The sequence below is a fragment of the Psittacula echo genome, assembly GCF_963264785.1.
Source record: "Psittacula echo genome assembly, chromosome: Z".
Lineage (NCBI taxonomy): Eukaryota > Metazoa > Chordata > Aves > Psittaciformes > Psittacidae > Psittacula > Psittacula echo.
In genome coordinates this window covers 85,314,088-85,334,580 of record NC_137742.1, presented here as the reverse complement: position 1 = coordinate 85,334,580, position 20,493 = coordinate 85,314,088, and the positions used below count along the sequence as shown (strand labels likewise).

The 20,493-nt window shown below is 58.7% G+C and overlaps 2 protein-coding genes across 6 annotated transcripts; one reads left to right on the top strand and one right to left on the bottom strand.

Moving 5' to 3' along the window:
• Positions 1-2,457: 2,457 nt before the first annotated feature.
• ST3GAL2 (ST3 beta-galactoside alpha-2,3-sialyltransferase 2) lies at positions 2,458-4,642 on the bottom strand (the record flags this gene model as incomplete). The annotated part of the gene is made up of 6 exons (XM_080637478.1): positions 2,458-2,631; positions 2,954-3,073; positions 3,243-3,288; positions 3,468-3,647; positions 4,019-4,212; positions 4,310-4,642. 6 exons carry the CDS (start codon positions 4,640-4,642, stop codon positions 2,458-2,460), a joined length of 1,047 nt encoding a protein of 348 aa, XP_080493604.1.
• An 8,258-nt stretch (positions 4,643-12,900) lies between these two features.
• Positions 12,901-20,478, top strand: FCSK (fucose kinase; the record flags this gene model as incomplete). 5 transcript variants are annotated; one of them, XM_080637821.1, is made up of 23 exons in its annotated part: positions 12,901-12,970; positions 13,068-13,225; positions 13,355-13,405; positions 13,494-13,619; positions 13,793-13,865; positions 14,149-14,246; positions 14,395-14,475; positions 14,565-14,684; positions 14,884-15,025; positions 15,264-15,391; positions 15,484-15,585; positions 16,006-16,176; positions 16,250-16,317; positions 16,479-16,843; positions 17,254-17,464; positions 17,907-18,073; positions 18,151-18,378; positions 18,522-18,665; positions 18,782-18,901; positions 18,975-19,162; positions 19,361-19,460; positions 19,967-20,190; positions 20,344-20,478. In XM_080637821.1, 23 exons carry the CDS (start codon positions 12,901-12,903, stop codon positions 20,458-20,460), a joined length of 3,252 nt encoding a protein of 1,083 aa, XP_080493947.1. In that variant the 3' UTR covers positions 20,461-20,478. The 5 variants fall into 5 exon arrangements, 4 of the variants coding, with proteins under 4 accessions (XP_080493947.1, XP_080493949.1, XP_080493950.1 ...); XR_013958786.1 differs by lacking the exons at positions 12,901-12,970; positions 13,068-13,225 and having other exon boundaries at positions 13,384-13,405; positions 13,494-13,865; positions 19,361-19,462; positions 20,344-20,472; XM_080637823.1 differs by lacking the exons at positions 12,901-12,970; positions 13,068-13,225 and having other exon boundaries at positions 13,384-13,405; positions 13,494-13,865; positions 15,487-15,585; positions 19,967-20,226.
• Between the last annotated feature and the right edge of the window lie 15 nt (positions 20,479-20,493).

Sequence of the window (20,493 nt, the reverse complement as noted above, 5' to 3'; positions counted from 1 at the left end):
CTGATGCATGTGTTTTATTGTCTTTTCTTAAAAAAAAAAAAAAAAAAAAAAAAAAAAAAAGTTGTTTTAAGACAGTTGTGTGCAGAAATCTCCATGTACACAGAGGCTACAAGCGAAGGCACCCCTCCTCCCAGCCCTAGCTCAGAGCTCTGGTGTCTCTCCCCACAGGGTGGGAGGTGATGGGTGCTCCATCAGGCACTGTGTGATGAAGACCAAGCCTGGACACCTCCTCTCTGCCCATAGCCTCTGCCTGACACCTCCTCTATGTACAGTACAGCAGTGTTCATCGCAACGGCTCCCTGCCAGCTGTGCAGCATCATCCTCCTGTGCCTGGCCGGCAGCTGCTGTGCCAGAGAAACAGAAGGTGCAAGTCCTAGTGGGACAGCTTAAATAAACATAGTAATTGAAAACCGAAAGGGGGTACGGTAATGAAATCAGACCAATAAAAATACTGTCAGCGCAGCAAGGAGCCACAAGCAAGCCAGACACTGGCACTGTGCTGCCAATGCGTTTGGTACCTGGGTTTGGTACCCAGCGCCTCTGCTTGCCCTGTGATTGTCTGGCCTGGCTCTGGGCATAGTCAGCCTTGTCACGCTGGATTTGGCCTCTCCAGCCAAACTGGATGTGTCTGTGTGCCCCAGCAGCACATCCCAGCTGAGAGCCAGCCTGGTGCGAGGAGGGAAGCGCGTTCAACTGCCGGATAACTCAGCCAAGCCTCCACCACCGGCAAGGGAGCAGGCACAGCCCGGGGCAGCCGACAGGAGGTGGTCAAGGCACTCATTGTTGCTCGTGGTTTAGTGGGTTTAGTTTTCTTCCCCTAAAAAAAGGAGAAACAACCCAGGAAGGTGGAGACCGGGGCTCGCTGCAACCTGTCTCCATGTCATAGGGTTTGCAGCAGGGCTTGGGGCTGCCTCTGGTGGTCACAGGTCATGGATGGGCTGCTTGTGGTGGTGCGGCACCACCACTTCTACCAAAACCCACCATGAAACTGAGGGGATCAAAGCCCCGTGGACAGAAAAGATGAATTTCCCCAGCCCAGGGGATGCTCAGTGCCTGCTCCAGATGATCCAAACCCTCCTGTTTCATAACTGCAGAGAGAAACCTCAGGAAATAAACTGAAGCAGAGAAGCAGGTAAGAAGCTGCTGCAGGAAAGCCTGATAAAAAAGGGTAAAATCACAAAGGGTAAAACCCCTATGGTGATTGTTTCTCAAACAGCTATTGCAACCTGGGATCCGGCCCCACAACCCCTCCCCTGTGGGGCTTGTGCCACCATCATGCCAAGCATCAGAGCAGTCACCAGCCGTGCAGGCGCGTCCCTCTCTGGGGTACCTTTTCCATGGTTGCCTTTTTCTTTCCAGCATCTCCTAAAACAATACCAACCTAAACCCCACCCATCTGCCTGACTGACCCAAATAAAGTGGTTTTGGTTGTATCTCTGGGGAGGCACTTCCCTTCTGCTTCTCTCTGTCCCGCACCATAGGAAAGCCTGGGGACCCTGAGGACACTGGCTGAACCAGGCTGGTATCAACAAAGTCACACCTTCATAAACAGAGCAAAGACTTTGGGATTTCAGCTTCTCACCAGAGCTGTCTGTAGCAATGCAAAAGCAAAAGCACAGTTAGTTCACCCACTAAAGCTATCTCTAATCTGTTCTTTTTCCCAACCCAAAAGCCAAGGGAAAACTTTGTCTCCTCCCCTCTGGTGAGACTGGAGCTGCTGCTGCATTCTGCATCCTTTGAGCATCCTGCAAGCACTCGCAAAGCCCAATCCAAGGGCCAGGGCTGTGGGTTCCTGTGTGTTCCTGTGGGGTTCTGAGCTGCCTTTTGCATGGTCACCCCTGAAATCCATCCTACCCTTCCTCAGTCCTTGGAGAGAGGAGCAGGGATGACCAGCCCTGAAGCCAGGATACCTTTCCATTTCCCAACCTGGCTGTGCTGGCAGCCAACAGCCCACAGCAGAGCATTGGCTTCCCATGGCCACCAGCTTCCCACGATGGGTCCATGTGATCCAGCTGCACCAGGACCTACTTGATGTGCTGAGCAGGAGCCTTCCCTGGGGAAGCAACAGGGGCGGCTGCTCCAGGTGAGTAAAAAAACCCATATCAAAATAAAAGAAGCAAGAAGCAGCTGTTCCACCGGTGAGGCTGCTCAGCCACTAGGTCTTCCTCAGCCCAGATGTGATGCTCAGGTGCTCCCCAAAGTCACCTAGCTTCGGTGGTTGGGGTGGAGGTTGTCATCTTGTTTTAAAAAGAGCAGCATTTGGTTTGACTGTAAAGAGATGCAAGGCGGCACCCGCTGCCGTCGATCGCTGATTGTGTTTACAAATCCTTTCTCAGCTGGGTTTCTTAATAATTAAAAAAGCAGAAAGTCTCCTTTAGCTCTGAACCTGCCTGGCTGCTGAGGCACCGAGCAAGGCCAGGCTGGCTCCACCGGTGCTCTGGGGAGAGCCGGGCAGGCTCAGTTCCCCCGATACACCTCAATCTTGCTGGTTTTGGACAGCATGTCGATGATGTGTGCCTCAAAGTCAGCGTCATGCACTCCTGTCTTCCTGAACTCCCCAGCGTAGCGGTTGTTCTCCCAGTAATGGTGCCAGTTACCCCGGCTGTCAGCGCCAAACCCAAAGACGTTCACCTGCAGATGTGAAGAGGGGGATGAGCCAGCCCTGACCCTCACAACGGGCTGGGGACGCCCCTTGGATAAGCATCCACGGAGCTGCTGGGGGGGATTTCACACCATACATCCCTCTGTTTGGCCTTCGCACTGCTCAAGGGTGCCCATCAGCACAAGGATGCCCATCACCGTAGTGTCAGGCAACTGGACAAAGTGAAACTGCTGCGGTTGGAACCAAAGAAGCCACCTTCCTCCTTAACAAGGTTCAGGGTCCCAGCAAACCCAACCCATGCCAGCCAGGTCCCCGCAGCCCAGAGGAGGACCCTGAGGAGCCATCACCCACCTCGTCACAGACATGGAGGGCGAAGAAGAGCACCAGCATGCCAGTGGAGGGGTAGCGCCCGTGGTGCTCTGTCCAGCGGTCATGGATGTACTTGAAGAAGGCAGGATTGTAGATCTGCACCTGGGAGGACACACTGGGGTTAGTGCTGAAGCTGGGGCCACATTCCCCCTGGCATCAGTACCCCGGGAAGGACCAACAAGATGTGCACAGGGACCCCAGCAGAAGATGGGGTGACAGGGGCCATGGCCAAATGGGTGTTCATCACACCATAGGAATAAGCCCTCCTTACCTTTTCTTTGTCCACCCGCAGAAAAGGCTTCACAGGTGCGTACGTGCTGGGAAGAAAGCAGAGAGGCAGTGAGCAACCAGAGGTCCTGTGTCATCCAACCCCAAGCTGAGCTACTGGCGGCTGGGATGCTCCAGGAGGAAGGAACCGAGAGAGGAACCCAGGGGAGATGCCCCTGTGGTAGGTGAGTGACCAGCTCAGTGCTGCGGGTGCCAGCCACATACTTACAACCTGATCTGGCCAGTGGAGAGGGCACTGGCAATCCAGAGCAGGTCCAGGGTTTTGAAGGGCACCAGCACGAAGCTGACGTTGGCAGGCAGGTTCTTGGCACTCTCAGGGTACATGAAGTGGTGCGTGGTCCGACTGCCCACATCACCCTCGAAACCCACCGTGGGGGCCTGGTTCATCCTGGGGAAAGAGCAGGGAAGGTGACATCCCCTTCCCAGCCACCCTGTTCCCTTGCAGATGACATGGGTGTCCCCTGTGACCTGCTGAAGGCTGTCAAGGGGCAGTTTCCCAGCCCGCTGATGCTCAGGGTGCTGGGGTGAGCTGGTGGTACCCCAGCCAGCCCAGGGGAGGTGGCAGGGCTGGATCCACTCCAGCACCCAGCAGAACCCATGCAGAACTGAGCAGCTGGAGCAGGGACAAGCCCCTGGAACCTGCAGACCAGGAGAGATGCCACTGAGGTGCCCCGTGGAAGCTCAGCACCCACCAGTGCTGCTGGCATCACCTCGTCCCTCTGTGCTGGCCATATGGCTGAGGGGGTCCCCTGCCCTCACCGCATGATGAAGTCGTGCCCGTCGATCTCTGGCCCATAACCAGAGCCGCGCAGGTTGCCTGAGTTGCCGACCACAGCACAGCGGCGGCAGCGGTGCGGGTCATGGGAGCGGTAGGGATCCTCGCCTGGCACGATCTGGAAGAGCTTGCTCAGGACCTCATGAGTGTTGTGGGACTTGAACTGGGGCTGCAGCATCTGCGAGGGGTGGAGGAGAAGGGTGCAGGGTCACCAGCCAGTGGCAGACAAAGCTCCCCGTGCAGGACGTGTGGGGCACTGATGTCTCATTGCTCACCATCCACCACCTCTGGACATCAGGTGACAGGTCCATGTTGTCCTTGGTCCACACCGGCGACACGCTGCCATCGTAGCGTGCATCAAACCAGTCAGCAGCCCCAGCCTCACTGGCTGGGCAGCGGCGGCAGGCGCAGCCCCGGGGGTACAGACCCCCCTTGCTGAGTCGCTGCATGCCGGCGTAGCCAGGCACCAGCTTCACCCGGTGGATGCCGCCCAACCCGCCGGGGTCCAGGTAGGCGATGCTGTGGTGGGAGTAGGTGAACAGGAGGGACATGACAAAGATGAGCAGGAAGGCGATCGAGAGGAAGCAGAAGCGCAACGAGCACTTCATGGTTGGAGAGCGGCTGAGCCGGGGAGGGCGCCTGCTCCGGCATAGGGCTGGGGCATAGGGCGCAGGATGGCGTCAGCCGGCCAGCGAGGGTCCCTGCGGGACACAGAGCTTCAGTTCACTGCAGCAGGCCTGAGGGGATGCAGAGCCCCCCAGCAGCCACCACGCTGGGCTCCTACCTGCCAGGCTGCAGCTTTCCATCCGCGTGGTGCAGCTGCGGTGAGAGCATGTGCTGCTGGGCGTGGGGTCTGGCACACTCAGCACACCGGGCTCAGCCGCGGCACCACGCCTTGGTGGCAGCTCCAGGTCCTGGTCCTGGCTGGCTTTCAGCTGTGAGGGTGCTCATCCTTCCCTGCATTCAGCTGATCTGCTGGCACGCTGCCTGCCACCACCAGCTCGGGAACATGGCCACTGCGATACCAGCCTGGAGTGGGAAGGAAGGGATGGTGCATGAGGTCTAGGGATGGTGATGCACATGGCAGAGCTGAGGGGTGCACTGAGCAGGAGGAGGGTGCTGGGGGGCCACGGGGTTTGTTAATTCCCATTGAGCTTTGTAAAATGCTGCCCAGCCCATCCCCACAGGGGACAAGCTGGTCAGAAGCGAACAGGGATGCACCTCTCTAGCAGCACCAGGGGAGCTCCCAGGCTGTGCCCTCCCCATCTCTGCCAGACAGAGGCTGAGCCATGAACTTGCCTCTGGAGCTGAACAAGCGGCTCCTTTCTGAGGCTCAGTCCTCCTCTACCAAGCCACAGGCAGCCCCTCCAAACCCCTCTTCACCAGCATGCTGCCACCGACAGGCAACAGCCATGTCACAGCCCCGCGGGGGCCCTACAGGCACCAACACCAGTGGCTGTTGTCCCCACTGTGTGGCAGCGCCCCTTGGGAAAGGTCACCGTGAAGGCTCACGATCCCGATGGGTAAAAATAGCCACGGCAGAGGTACTGGCGCCTGCGCCGGGGGAGGAGCTGAAGGAGGCAAAGCCAGACCCTCCTCAGCCAGAAAACCACAAAATAGCTGAAAATCCCCTTTTAACACAGCTGCTGAGCTGGGGCAGGGTCCATCACCCCGAAAAGGGGAGGAGGATGCCAGGGCAGGACACCTCCATGGCAGCATCACCTCCAAAACTCAGCACCGGCTCCCAGTTAGGCCAGTGCAAAGGCCAGCAGCACTGATTAGGACCTAGCAGGCACCAGGATGCCTCTTTCCTATAAAAAAACATCCTATGCAAGATCACAGCTTTCTTCCTGGGGATGGAGGCTGCTGAGCATCCCCAAAAGCTCCTTGCTGGGATGGGCAAGACATAAGCATGGCCCAAAAAAACCACCCCCCACCAGCCCATCACACAGACAGCTCCTGCCCAAATCATTATTAATGCGTAGTCATGTGTTTGTCCAAGGGATGACAGCTTTTACAGAGATGGAAAATAGCTGCACGTCCCTGGTATGGTGGTTGTTCAGGTCTCTTCCCTGTCTCCAGGGGTATTTAATGTCTCTGTGGGATACACACGGCCAGCAAGTGACTGCAATGAGTTTTTGGGCTGCTGCCAGTGGAAAACGCAGGGGTGTTTGTTAACGGAGGGTTTGCATCAAGGGGCGTTAGGAACAAAGCCAGTCAAAAGCTCTACATCCCCCACAGATGCACCACGCTGGAAGGTTTTGGAGGCAAAAGGCAATTCTGGGCTCTTTTCAGCTGCGCCATGGCAGGGAAGTCAAGCAGGATGGGCTGATCCCCCTTCCCCTGCCGCTGCCACTCTACATCCCATAGAGCTTTTTAAAGGCTAAAGGAAATCAGCCATCACATGCTTCTGGTATTTTTCCTCCTGGTGAAAGGGGGAAAACTGCCTTTCTGGCTCCTCAGCCCAGCCATGTCCTGCCTGCCACATCCTGGCGTCTGGAGCACGTTTTGTCTTGGGCCTCCCAGAGCTGCCCTCAATGGAAAACCATCCTCCAGCCCAGCATCTGGAAATCCTAGCGGCTTGTTGGAGTCATCCTTTCCCTAGCAGGGGCTGGTGGCTGCTGCCATCTGCACTGGTCCTTATAGACCCCAGCAGGGACACAGCACCTACACATCCATACACACCCCAGCATTAACCGTACCCCCGCTGCCAGCTCCCAAAATCCAACCCAACCTGTCACTGCCAAACAAAACCCCACTGACCAGGGGCATTGCAGAGGCTCTTTGCACCAGGGTTTGATGTTTCCTTCTTAAAATAACAGGAAATCTGGGGATTTCTTCTGTGGTGAGTGAGCCCAGCAAATCAGCAATACCACTAAATGTCCTCTCCCTCCCAAATTCATCCCCAGGTCTCCTTAATTGCCTCCTGAAGACCATGGGTTCATCAAACATGAGTTTCTCTTTGATTGCAAGAGATAATGAAGCGAGGCTATTAACAGGGCCCACCGAATTGGTCCGCTGCTTTTACAGTTGGATGATTTCTTCCAATCATATCATCTTTCCTTTTGGGATGTATAAGGTTTAATTTCAGGATGAATGCTGGAGAAATGTGACTGACAGCCCAGGGGCCTGGAGGATGTCTTCCCCTTCCCCATCAGTTGTAACACCATGGAGCACATCCCCAAGCCGGCTTTTTTTTAGGTCTTTTTGGCTTTGTTTGCTCATTTCTAAGATATCCTGAGGCTGTTGCACTGATTTCCTTGCTGGTAAATGACAGGGTGGGCACAGGAAGGAGCTGTCACCAGGAGATGGGGGTCACCCTGCTTGGAGCCAGTGAGAAGGGGCACAGAGGAGCAGAGGCAGCATTGCCTACACCAGCTGCTGCTCCTCACAGGCATGCTGGGGCTGGGAATTCCCCCAAGAGTTATCGGAAAACGCACCCGTGGGTATCCAGGTGCCACCCTTCCCACAACCCCTTTGTAGGGATGTCACCTCTGCCACTGCCGAACCAGTGACCAGGTGCTGGAGCTGTGCCTGGTTTCTGTAGGTGGAAGAGGGGGCAGCGTGTGGGGATGGCTCCGTCTCGGACCAGCATTCCTCTTGCTGTCATGGATGGAAAAAATGAGATTTAGCGATTTTTTTCTTTAACAGGAAGGGAATTGAACCTTCTCCTTCAGCCCCAGGCAGAAAGAAATACTGAGTCATGATCCGTTCTTGTTCCAGGCCTGGCTTCAGCGAGCAGAATTACTACAAAAACTCAAAACCCCTCAAATTCACTTTTTTCCATGGCCCAACTGGCTGCCCAAGGTCGCAGCCCTCCCAGGCTCTGCTTTAGCTGGGGCCGTCAGCTCATGTTAGCTTGGAATGGTGACCAGGAATCTGCCAGAGGCAGCATGGGAAGGGGCGATGCTCCTGTCCTTCGGCATCACTTGGCTTCCAAATCCAAACTGAGACCCAGCAAGAAAAGCGTGGTTAATTAAAAACGTCCTTTCCCACACTGTCTATCCACAGGGATCATATTTTTCCCCTTTATCTTTCTATTTTCCTCCCTGGAACGTGGATGGGAAAGGAAGTGAGCCCAGTGTTGGTGCTTTTTCTCCCTGTTGTTAAGTGATGCCACGAAAGGCTTATGGCACCAGGGATTAACAGGACAAGCCAATTTCATGGGTTAAGCCGTCGCCACCACCTGACAGCAGGAAGGACCAGGTAACTTATTCTTTATCCTTTTAATTAAATATACTCTTATCAGCCAGCTCAACCAGCTAATGGACCCCAGTTAATTCGTTGCGGGCCATGGCAGCAATTCCAGGGTTTCCTCGTGCCCAGCATCCGGAGAGGTTACTTCAGGCTCATCCCTCAGCACTGGGATGAGGCCAGGAAAAAGCCTGGGAGGCCAAATACCCAGCACGGAGCTGGGACAGAGCCAATGATTGGTGAGGTTGTTTCCTATGGGATTTGGGGGTGCAGGGGAGGTGCCAGCAGTGGGAAAGCTCAGAAAGGTATGCTCCCACCCTTGTGGTTGGAAGGGGCCTGCAACATCCCAAGCCCCTGCACTCCAGGGGGGTTGATAAGCCCAAGGCTGCACTCTCCATGTGGCCTCATTATGCCCAGGTCACTGCACTGGAGGCAGCCTCCTCTCTGAGGATAGGCAGGGAGAGGACAGGAACTCACTGCTCAGTTTGATGCAGTGGAGAAACTCTGCCCCTCCGGGGCCTTGAATGCCTGCAGAGCCAGCCATAGCCAAGGGGCAGGCCCAGCCCTGCTGCCCTGCACCCCCAGGCACCTACTCCAGAGCCTCCAGTTTGCACCAACTGCCTCACTACTGGGTACTACTGACCTGGGTACCACCAAGCCACCACGTCACATACCACCAGGTCAGGTATCACCAAGTCATCAGGTTGTGTACCACCACATCAGATACCACTGGTCTGGGCACCATGGAGCTGGGTCGCACTGAACACCTGGGCTCAGGCTGGCTAGTAGATGGGGTGGCCAGCGAGCTCCAGAGGAGCAGAGCCTGGTGCTCACCATCACCCACTGCTCCCTCTCCTTCATCCTCCCTCCAGCTCCCCTTGCAAAGCACTCCAGAGACACCCCCAAATTGGTCTCCCCCCGTCCTCAGCCACCTGCAAGGATGTGGCACACTGCAGCAGGTATGGTCCCCAGCAAGTGCAGACTCCTGCTCCCCTTCATCACCAGCACTTAGCAGGGAGGGAACTGCTCCCCCTCCACTGTTACCGCTCATTTTCCCCAGCCATAAGGTTAATGATTCATGCCTCTCCAGGGAAAAATGTGCAGGAGTCCAGAATTGGCCAACACCAGGCTGGGGAGCTGACTCCAGCCGTGGCCTTTTGCCCAGGGAAGGCAAGCAGGGATGTGAGGCCCCCACTGCATCCCTCTCCTTGGAGCTCAGCAGCTTCAAGAACGGGAAGCGGTGGAAACCTGAAGGCTTTGAGGGCAGGTTGATGGGTGCTGTGACCGAAAGCTTCCTTTCTGCCACAGGACACAGTTCGAGCAGAGAACTCCAACCTGCTTTGATTGTGGGTGGGGCTGAGAGGACCTTGAACTTGTTAGGAAAATTGTACCCAGGAGATTTCATCACAGGGATGTTAGGAAAGGCTCCACCATCGATCCCAGGACAGACCAACAACTGCCAGGGGCTCCCATCAGACATAAAATAAGAGCAGGACCCAGTGAAGGAACCCAGCTCCTCTTCTCTGCTAGCCAGGGCTTTGCTTGGACACTTACAGAGAAGAGGGAGCATCTGCATGTTCCTAATTAGCCCAATTATGGCTGCAGATCAGAGGTCCCTTGCTGGGGACATGGTGGCACCCATGGCAAAGTGCCTGCACCTTGCTCTGGTTTCCCAGGAGTGACTGTCACTGGGGTTACTTTAGAGCCCCATCACTGAAAGGAAAAAAATACAGATTATATATATTTGTTATTAAAGATATTATATATGTTTATGTGTATTCACCATTCATCCATATGTGGTTTGGGGAGCACCTCTGGGAACTTTGCCACAGAGCCAAGGCCCACGTTTCCTGCAGTCTCCAAAAATGCTTTCGGGACATGTCAATGGCAAAGGGCAACGTGGAGCTGAGAGATTCCCTGGAACCCAAGACAGAGGTTCACAGCCTCTCCCACTACATCCAAGGCCCTTGGGGACTGGCAGGCTCTGAAAAATCACAGCTCAGTGGGAAGCACCAAAGCCAGCCGAGCTGCTGGAGAGCAATTAGCAGTTTGCACTCTTGCAAGAATTAAATGCAGCGGGAGGAGATGAAAGCCATTAAGCTGCTGGGACCTTGGTGTGGGCCAAGCTGGGGCAGCATCCGAAGTGCCAAGAGCCAGCGGGAAAACCATTTCACCCTTGGAGCCACCAGTGCCTTTCGCCAAAAAGTGCCAGTCTGGAGTTGTTTGGGCATGAAAATTCAAGCCCAAGTCAGTTCCCCCAGTGTGTGGTATCCAGGGCTCTCTTCTCCTGCCTGCTCTCCTCTCCCTGCCTGCCTCCAGTGCTGGCGAGGAGTGGGCGAGCAAGCAGAGCACATCTTGCCATTCCCAAGAACCGCCATGAGCTCCTTGGAGGAGAGGGAAAGGCTTCTGACAGGCAGCTGCTGCACGCAACCGGCAGAGGGGCTGCTGCTCACTGCCAGATGGGGACAGACAGACAGGCAGACGGGCACGCACATGGTGGGTTGCGGGGGATGGCAGCTTCCTCTTCCCGCCCCAAGCATCACCGCTGCGGATGCAACATCTGGCTCTAATAAGAGGGGAAGAAAAAGGCAAACCAAGCCCAAAGCGCTGAGCAACTTCCCGTCGCAGCTCATTGCCTCGGGATGGCTGGGATGTAGCCAGTGCTGCTGCTCAGGGCCACGCTGGAAAAGGGGAGATCCGCAGATAACGGAGGGAAAAACTACCTCCACCAGCATGGAGCCCACACATCCCCCTGGAAGGAAATGCAGCAAGTTTGGGGGCTCTGAGGTTATTTGGTCTCACTCAGCCATGTTTTTCCCTTGTTCACAGAAAGAGCGGACATGGCCCTTTGTCCAGTCCAAGCTTCCCCGCTGCTCAAGCACCCTCCTCATACTCCTTCTGCTGGCATGGGGAGTCCTTGCTCTGGGGAAATATTTGGGAGCTTTGCAATAAACGCTCTGGCTTCACAGCTAGAGCCCTAGCAAAACCTCACCTTCTCAGCAGCACCCAAACCCCCAGCGTGCATGGGGACCCCTTGCACCCCCAGGCCCTGAAAGCTGGGCTCCAGCACTCCAACAGCCGTGCTTTGGCCGGAGAGACACCACCTAACCCGGTGGGTTGGAGGCTGACCGGCTCCCACACTGGCGCCGCCACCCCGCACACACAGCCGCAAGCAGGGGACATGTTCCTGCTCGGTGACACAGTTTCCAACCCTGTCCCCAGGGCCGCTCGCACTGTGTTTGTGAAATCTTGGCTGCCACTACCCCGGCGAGGATGCCGTGTGTCACGCAGCCATGTGTCACTCTGCTGCTGAGGGACCTCACATGCACATCGTCACTGCTGGGGACTGGGGGCACCCTCAGACAGTCTCCCCCCTTACTCTGGTCCCGCGGTAGCCACCCCAGCTCTGCCACCAGCACCCCCCACCGGGGTCCGTGCCTTGAGCTGCACCCCAGGACACTCAGCTGGAGCGAGGCAGCTCTCCGGAGAGCACCCCCAGCCCCGACCCCCCCTTCCAGGGCCGAGCATCCTCCGCGGGGCCAGCACCCTGGGGCCCGGGCCAGCACATCCTCGCCGGGGCCGATCCCAGTACATCTCGGGTGCGTGCTCCCCAGCAAGGGGCAGCTCCTGGCCACCCTTCCCCGGCGCACCCCGCGATCGCCCTGCCCCGGGCCCCCTCTCCGCCGCGGTACCTCGCTTGGCCTCGGCACGGCCCCACCACCGGGCGCACCCAGGCCCCTCCGCCACCGCTGCTGCCGGTGCTGCCGGCCCCCTGTTCCGCGCCGCGCCCTCCGCGCCGCGCGGGGCCGGGACGGGCCGTGCAGTGCCGTGCGGGGCGGGGGATCAAGCCCGGCAGCCTGGGAGATGTAGTCCGCGGCAGCCCGGGGGGCTTGTGGGACTTGTAGGAGGAGAGCCCACTCGGCCCACCGGCACCTCCGGTGTCTGTCCCGGTGCATGGCCGGCGCATCGGCTACCCCCGGTATAACCCCCCGGTACCCCCCGGCGCATCGCAACCCCCCGGCATCCATCCTGGTATCCATCCGGCTCATCTGCGTCTGTGGACGCCCTGTATACCCCTCCCTGGTACCCACCCCCGTACCCACCCCGACACATCAGCACCTCCCGGTACCCACCCCCGACATTGGCACCCCTCGGTGTTCATCCCCCTACCATCCCCCTATTCCCATGCCTGTACCCACCCGGCACACCAGCACTCCCCGGTACCCACGCCTGCACCCACGGGGCCCCCACCAGCAGCCCACCCTGCCACCCACCCCAACACCCCCAGGGCATCCACCCCGAGGCGCCCACCGGCACCCACCGCTGATACCCTGTTCGCCACAGGGGAGCCGGGCTGAGTTCGGGCTGGGTTGTGACACGGGAGACACAGGGCACTTAGAGGTGCGCTCCGCCGCCAGGGGAGGGGGCCTTTTGGGGGCAGAAAACGTAAAAAACCCCACGATCCCTCTGCAACCACCCTAGGGGCGGGAGGGAGACACTACAGCGCCGGGGCAGGGGTACACTGTACCTTTAAGCAGCCCGGGCCTGCCCGTGCGCGCAGTGCACGCTGGAAGATGTAGTCCATCACCGCTGGCCTTCCGCAGAGAGTGCAGTCGGCCTGGACTACATCTCCCAGCGTGCACCGTGGAGCAGCACAGGCGCCGGTGCAGCTATGGCGGCGGAGTGGAGCGTCCTCGTTCTCACCTGCCAGCGCGGCGGCTATGTGTCCGCCTTCCAGAGAGGCAAGCGGCGGGGTTGGCGCTCGCCCTCTCCCCCCGGGCCGAGCAGGGAGGAGCGGGGGGTGCCAGCTCTCAGCGCTGCCCGCCTCTCGCTTGGCAGAGCTGGAGGTACGCCGGCTGAGAGGCGGTCTGGGCCTGCGGCCCCCGCCGCTGCTCCTGGCCGTGGAGGACCCATGGGCCAGCCTGGGCAGCGGCGGGGCCACCCTCAATGCCTTGCTGGTGGCGGCCGAGCACCTCAGCGCCCGGGCGGGCTGCACGGTGAGGGGCCTTTCCCGGCCGGGGGAGCGGGGTTCAGCCTCTGGCGGGGCCGCGGAGGAGGCTGCAACAGGGTGGGGAAGGGGGTGGCTTTCCTGTCCCCAGTGACTGTTCTCTGCGCTGCCCTCCAAGGTGGTGACCTCCGATGTCCTGAAGGAAGCCCACATCCTCATCCTGCACACGGTGAGAGCCGGCCTGCAGCCCAACTTTGGAACTCTCCATAGCACCCTCTTCCTCCCTGTGACACCCACTGTGTTCCCCTTCCCACCAGGGCCGTGACTTCTCCTTCGATGACTGTGGCCGAGCCTTCACCTGCCTGCCCGTGGAGGAGCCTGGTGCTGTGGCTGAAGCTCTTGTCTGCAACCTGGATAGCCTGCTGGGGACCATGACACACCGGGTCTGTGTGGCCTGTGGAACGGGGTCCTGGGTAGTGCTGTGCGATGCTGGGCACCCAGGTGTGGGGGCTGAAGCCTTCAGGGTGCATTCAGCTAGCTCTCAGCAGGGTGGGAAGTGTATGAGGGTCGGGCACCTTCCCTGCTCTCCCTGGGCATGTGGCCCTTGTCTCAGCAGCTCTGTGTGGGCTCCCCGCCTGGCGTGTGGGTCTGCAGCACCGACATGCTCCTCACCGTGCCCTCAGAACCAGGTGAGTGGTGCCAGCCTTGCCTCCAGCACCCGTTTTGCTTTGGGAGAGGGGGCAGAGCCTGCAGCACAGCAGGTCCAGCTTGCACTACACTCCAATGAGGGTGTGGATGCTTGGGCATTGCTGATACATGTACAGTTGGAGCATCCATCATGCCCAAACCAAGGTGGCCAAGGCTGAACACTGCTTTCATCTCCTCTGCCATGCACCCCGTTTTCAGGCAGTTGGGCCTTGGGCAGGTATGTGTGCCGCCCCAGTGGACACTGATCTGTGTCCCTCTCCTCAGGGATCGACTGGGGTGGCTTCCAGGGTGTCAGAGTAATAGCAGTGCCTGGGAGCCAGGCATATGCCAGGAACCATGGGGTCTACCTCACTGATGAGCAGGTCAGTAACAGCGCCTCCTCCAAGGGATGCCCTTGGAGGCACAGGGGTCTTTACCCCTCCAGTGCCTTGGGTGCTGAGGTCCCAGCCCTGCTGTGGCTGCTTGGCTTGGGGCTTCCTGAAAAGCTCATTGTGGTGGTCTCATTCCCAGGGGCTGGTGCACAACATCATCTACAAAGGCACAGAGGCCCAGATCCAGCAGTGTGTGGGGCCTGATGGCACTGTCCCACTGGTACAGCGCGACTTGGGCATTGGTGGCCTTGCCAGCCCTGTCCCTTGTGTCACCATGGCTGCAGCCTCAGACCTGCTGTGCCCTCACAGGTGTGCGGTGTGGTTTTCTTCTCCTCGGATGCTGCCGAGCAGCTTCTGGCCACCCATGTCATCCCTCCTCTGGATGCCTGCACCTACATGGGACTGGACTCAGGGGCACCACCCATCCAGGTGACAGCCCCTCTGTGGAGGACAGGACTCCTTACCCCATGGGTCTGCAGCTGGGCATCCCTTTAGGGTCCGCTGCCCTCTAGGGCTTCTGCCCCCCACACCACACCACATTTGGGTGGGAGAGGTGGCAGGAGGGGAGCACCCAGCAGCAGGGTGGGGGTCAGGGTGGCTGCATCCAGCAGGTCCCTTCTCTCCCTAGCTCTCCCTCTTCTTTGACATTGTGCTGTGCATGGCAAGGGGGGTGACAGAGCAGGATTTTGTGAAGGGTGGTGGTGACACCAGTGTGAGGAATGCCCGCTCCGTACTGTGGGCAGCTCTCCATGCCTTCCCACTTAGCATGGGTAAGTGATGCTGCAGTGGTGCACTGACATGACCCATACCTGAGCCCTCTTCCCCTCTGTGGGGAGAAATGGCATAGTCAGGGCCTGGCTGTCTCTCCCCACAGGTGCAGGCCCCCAGGTCTTTTCTGTCCCCCTTTGACTGGGGGTATGTTCAGCCTGGCTGTCCTTGGCTCACATGGGTGTTGGGCACAGCCACATTTGCTGTTGGTGTGCTGACAGCTTTCCTGCCTCTCAACAGCCTGCATTCCCAATGCGTCCTATGACTACATGACCACCTCTGCGAGCGACCACATCCGCAGCCTGACGCTCCTGCCCAGCTCTGCCAGCCACCTCTGCTTCTGCAAAACAGCCCATTCCCATGTGGATGTATGTCCTTCCACCCCCACCCTTGCTCACACACGTTCTGGGGGTTGCCCTGGGCTAGGACCCTGTCGCACATGCCTCTGTGCCCTCGGCAGCAGCCCTGTCTCCTGGAGGATGGCTCTTCAGTCACCAACTGCTTGCTGGAAGGAGCCGTGCGGCTGGCGGCTGGCAGTGTCATCCAGCATTGTCACCTCCAGGTACGTGGCTGCGATGGGGGTGACCCCAAGTTCTCAGTATGCTGGATGGGCAGCAGGGTGAGGTGGCCCTGGCTGGGATGTGGGACCCATGGCCATGAGACTTGGGGTGCCCTTCCTCTTTGGGGCTGCCTTTCAGGTGGTGCTGGGGACCCTGGTGGTTGTTGCCCTCCCCAGGCACAGGGACCGGGTCACTCCTGGCCTGTCTCTCCCTGGGAACCAGGGCAAATGCTCTGTCATGGCTGCAAGCCTTGGCCTGAGTTTCTGCAGTTCGTGTCCTTGCAGCCCCATGGCAAAGCAAAGTGTGTCCCTCTGGCACCTGGCTCCTGCTGGCCCCAGCTTGTCTCCCAGGGTGTTTTTCCCTTTCTGAGGTTGGGATCTGGCTCTGGTTTGGGGACTCAGGGCCCTGCGTCCTCTTCACAGGGTCCCCTGGAGATTGGTCCTGGCTGCCTGCTTTCTGGCCTCGCTGTAGGCTCCTCACCAGCCCTGCAGGGCTTTCCCCTACATGATGTTGTCCTGCAGGGCCACCACGTGCGGCTGCGTGATCTGCCCTGCCGTGTGTTTACTCTCACCGGCCGCCTTGATGACTGGCAGGTACAGGGGTGGCAAAGTGATGAGAGTCTCCCCTCAAAGCCAGCGTGTAACCAGCTCCTCCATCCCTCTGCAGAGTCCGGCTGAAAAGGCCACCTACCTGAACATGCCTTGGGCTGAGTTTTTCCGTCAGACAGGCGTACGGTAGGTGCCACGTGCCAGGATAGGACAGGAGACCTGGCTCCCCTGGGGGTGGCTGCAGTAGGGAGGTGTCACAGCCACCTCAATCCATCCTGCATTCTGGCTGCCCTCTGGAAGCTGTCCTCGAGGCCCAGGGTGGTGCTGATGGGCTCTCCCTCCATCAGGGAAGGGGACCTTTGGGATGCTGAGACACCGCAGGGGAGCCGCTGCCTGCTGAGCGCCCGGCTCTTCCCAGTGCTGCATGCCCACGAGGCACTGGGGCTGGAGGATGTGCTGTGGCTGCTGGCCCCACTGGCCAGTGAGCGGCTGGCACGCTGGCGGGCGGCCTGGCGCATGTCCTGGCAGGAGCTGCTGCCCTGCCTGGACAAGGCGGCTGAGCTGAGTGCCCGCCAGGCCCTCTTCTTCCTGCAGGGCCAGCACAAGGTGCGGCGGGTGCTGCTGGAACGCCAGGAGAGCAGCCTCCTGCCCCTAGCCCGCAGTGCTGTCCATGAGGGCTACCATGAGGCTGTGCTGGGCACGCTGGATGAGGGTGAGTGGGACTCACATGGGCTGTGTATTGCATCTCTGGGCATTGTGGCTGTTTGGTGCTCCCCACCCTCTCCAGTGACACCCTGTCATTGCCATGGCATCAACAAACCAGGATGGGTGCAAGCCATGCAAGTCCCTCTTCCCTGGAGCAAACTCATTGCGTATGTGGGGTTTTAAGACCCTGGCACAGGTTGCCCAGAGGAGCCATGGCTGCCTCATCCCTGGCAGTGTTCAAGGCCAGCTTGGATGGGGCTTGCAGCAACCTAGTCTAGTGGAAGGTGTCCCTGCCTGTGGCAGGGGGTTGGAACTGCATGAGCTTTAATGTCTCTTCCAACCCAGACCAGTCTAAGGCTCTATGATTCTATGGCCTGCAGCCTGGCTGTGGTTTTGCAGCCTCCTTTTATTTTCTAGTTGCCTCCACAGCCGGTGACGCTGGCATTGCAGCACGGGCACTCGCCTGCATCGCTGAGGTGCTGGGCTGCATGGCACGAGGAGAAGGAGGCTTGCGGAGTGGTCCCGCTGCCAACAGGGAGTGGGCCTCAGCTTTTGGGCGCCTGGAGAGTGGGGACATCGCTGGCGGCGTCTTGGAGCTGGCTGCTGAGCGGCAAAAGTGGATGAGCAGGTGAGGCTGAGGCTGGTGAGCTGCCCTGTCTCAGGCACCAGCACAGTCATGGAGCTGCAGTGGTGGGCTCAGCATAGAATCATAGAATGGTTGGGGTTGAAAGGACCTTAAGATTGTCTAGTTCCAACTCCTGCCATGACCAGGGATGCCTCACACTAGACCATGTCTCCCAAGGCTGTGTCCAGCTTGACCTTCAACACTGCCAGGGATGGGGCATTCACCACTTCTCTGGGCAACCTGTTCCAGTGCCTCACCACCCTCACAGTATAGAACTTCTTCCTTATATCTAATCTGAACTTCCTGTTTCAGTAAACCCATCACCCCTACAGTCGCTGATGAAGAGTCCCTCTCCAGCATCCTTGTAGACCCCCTTCAGACACTGGAAGGCTGCTATGAGGTCTCTGCACAGCCTTCCCTTCTCCAAACATCCTTCTCTTCCTAGGCCAGCTCTGCTGGTGAGAGCAGCTCGGCACTATGAGGGGGCTGAGCAGATCCTCATCCGCCAGGCAGTGATGTCCTCGTGCCAGTTTGTTACTGTGGGACAGGCAGAGCTGCCACCCCTGGGGCACTGGGTGCAAGTGGCGTGTCCAGCCCGCCTGGACCTCTCTGGTGAGTGTGTCCCCTGCCCCAAGCATGATCCATGTCTCACCCCTGTAGTGCAGGGGGCTGACGGTGAGCATCCACAGGCGGCTGGAGCGACACCCCCCCCATCACATATGAGCACGGTGGGGCTGTGGTAAACGTGGCGGTGCTGGTGGATGGGTGCTGGCCCATCGGTGCGCGGGTGCGGCGCATCAGTGAGCCAGAGCTGCGCCTGGTCAGCCTCGGTGGGACGCCGCGGAGCGAGGCAGTGGTGGAGCTGGTGTGCCGGGAGCTGGAGCACTTGCAGGATTACTGCCAGCCACATGCACCAGGTGAGGTGCCACCAGCCACACAGACCAGCTCCATACCTGTGATGTCCCCCTGGGTGTCCTGACCCCTGGTGCCAGGGTGCCCCTTTTTGAGGGATGATGGGGTGAGGAAGCAGGTGTCAGCTTTGCTTTCTCTTCGTTTTCAGGAGCCCTGCTCAAAGCTGCCTTCATCTGCAGCCAGGTTGTGCAGTTCCCCTCACAGAAACCCTTGCAGGCCCAGCTGATGGAGAACTTCAGGGGTGGGTTTGAGGTGCACACCTGGTCCAAGCTGCCCCATGGGTCTGGCCTCGGTAGGTCTACAGGGACAGGGCTGGGGAATCCCTTCTGCTGCTAGCATGGTGATGGGGCATCTCCCTCACTGCTCCTGGGCTCTCACCGGCATGGGCCCTGCCTGTGCTCCCTGCAGGCACCAGCAGCATCCTGGCGGGAGCGGTGATGGCGTCGCTGTACTGGGCAGCTGGGAAGGCTGCCAGCACTGAGTCTCTCATCCACGCTGTGCTGCATCTGGAGCAGAGGCTCACAACAGGTAGGCACCAGGGGAAGCTGTCAGCCCATAGGGTGGGGGCCTGGCAGTGGCTGAGGCCCCTCTGCCCTTGCAGGTGGCGGTTGGCAGGATCAGGTCGGTGGGCTCGTGCCAGGCATCAAAATTGGGAGGTCAAAGGCCCAGCTGCCGCTCAGGGTGGATGTGGAGGAGATCCAGGTGCCTGATGGCTTTACTCAGACCCTCAACGATCACTTGCTGCTGGTGTACACGGGGAAGACACGCCTGGCTCGCAACCTGCTGCAGGTAACACCAGGGTGCCACCAGGTGCTGCAGCCTCCAGCCTCTGCTCTCCCTATGGGCTCTGGTGCCTGTCCCTTTCTCTGGTGCGAAGCTTTGACACCTCAGTAGGAGCTGGCACTGAAGGTTGCGTGTGCAGCACTGCCTCCGTAAGTGCTGCTGGACTCAAGAGGATGGTGACAGGGACATTCTGGCCTCTTTCAGGACGTGGTGAGGAACTGGTATGCCAGGCTGCCCTCAGCTGTGCAAAATGCTGATGCACTGGTGAGCAACGCCGAGGAGTGTGCCCAGGCCTTGAGGCAAGGTGTGAGCCCCCTTTCCTGGGCCAGGCTGGCCCTTCTAACAACTGAAGGAACACAAACCTCCCTGGGGAGAGTCTGAGCAGTCCTGGGGAGACAGAATTCCTCCCTCAGGCCCACCCTCATGTTACAGGCAATGTCCCAACATTCAGGCTTGAAAAACAGACTTTAAGGAAGGGAGGATGAGACATATCTGGCTGGTCTGCAAGTCATTCATGATGGGGCTGGGGGCCATGCCTGTCCTGTGCTGTGGAGTTATTTGGCCTTTGGCTGCTGGGATGCTGTGGAGGAGAAGCTGGAGCATTAGAGCAAGCAAATTGTCCCCCTGTGGAGGATTAGAAATAAACAGCAACATGCCAAGGCTAGGTTTGCTTGCTGGACAGGCAGGGCTGATTGGAACAGGGTAGTTGAGAAGGCACAATTTAGCTTGTGCTGAGTAGCAGAGGCAGAGACCTGCAATCTTGCATGGTATCTTGCAAAGGCAGATAGTTTGCAATATCCTCTCCTGCAGGTAACCTGCCAGGTATTGGAAAGTGTCTGGACTGCTACTGGCAGCAGAAGAAATGCATGGCACCTGGGTGTGAGCCGCTGGCCGTTGGGCGCATGATGGATGCTCTCCGGCCCTACGTTTATGGGCAGTGCTTGGCTGGGGCCGGCGGTGGTGGCTTCCTTTATGTCTTAACCAGAGCTCCACGGCAGAAAGAGGTCTTGCACCAAATTCTAGCCAAAACTGAGGTGAGACATGAGCTCCCAGGCAGTTCAGTGATGCAGGTGAATGAGATGGGACAGTGGGATGAGATTGTTGTACCCTTAGCTCTCCCCAGTCTGTGGAGGGCAGGTCCATTGCTGCCTCCTGCCGCACCTGCATCCCTGTTCTTTGTTTCCTAGGGACTGGGCAACTTCAGCATCCACAGCGTGGACGTGAACACGGGCGGTTTCTCGGTGAACGTTGTGGGACGTGATACGGAAGACAGTGCTTGCCCCGGGGAGCACATGGCTGTGTAACGGACTTTGCTCTGACCCGTTCCTGGCAGCCAA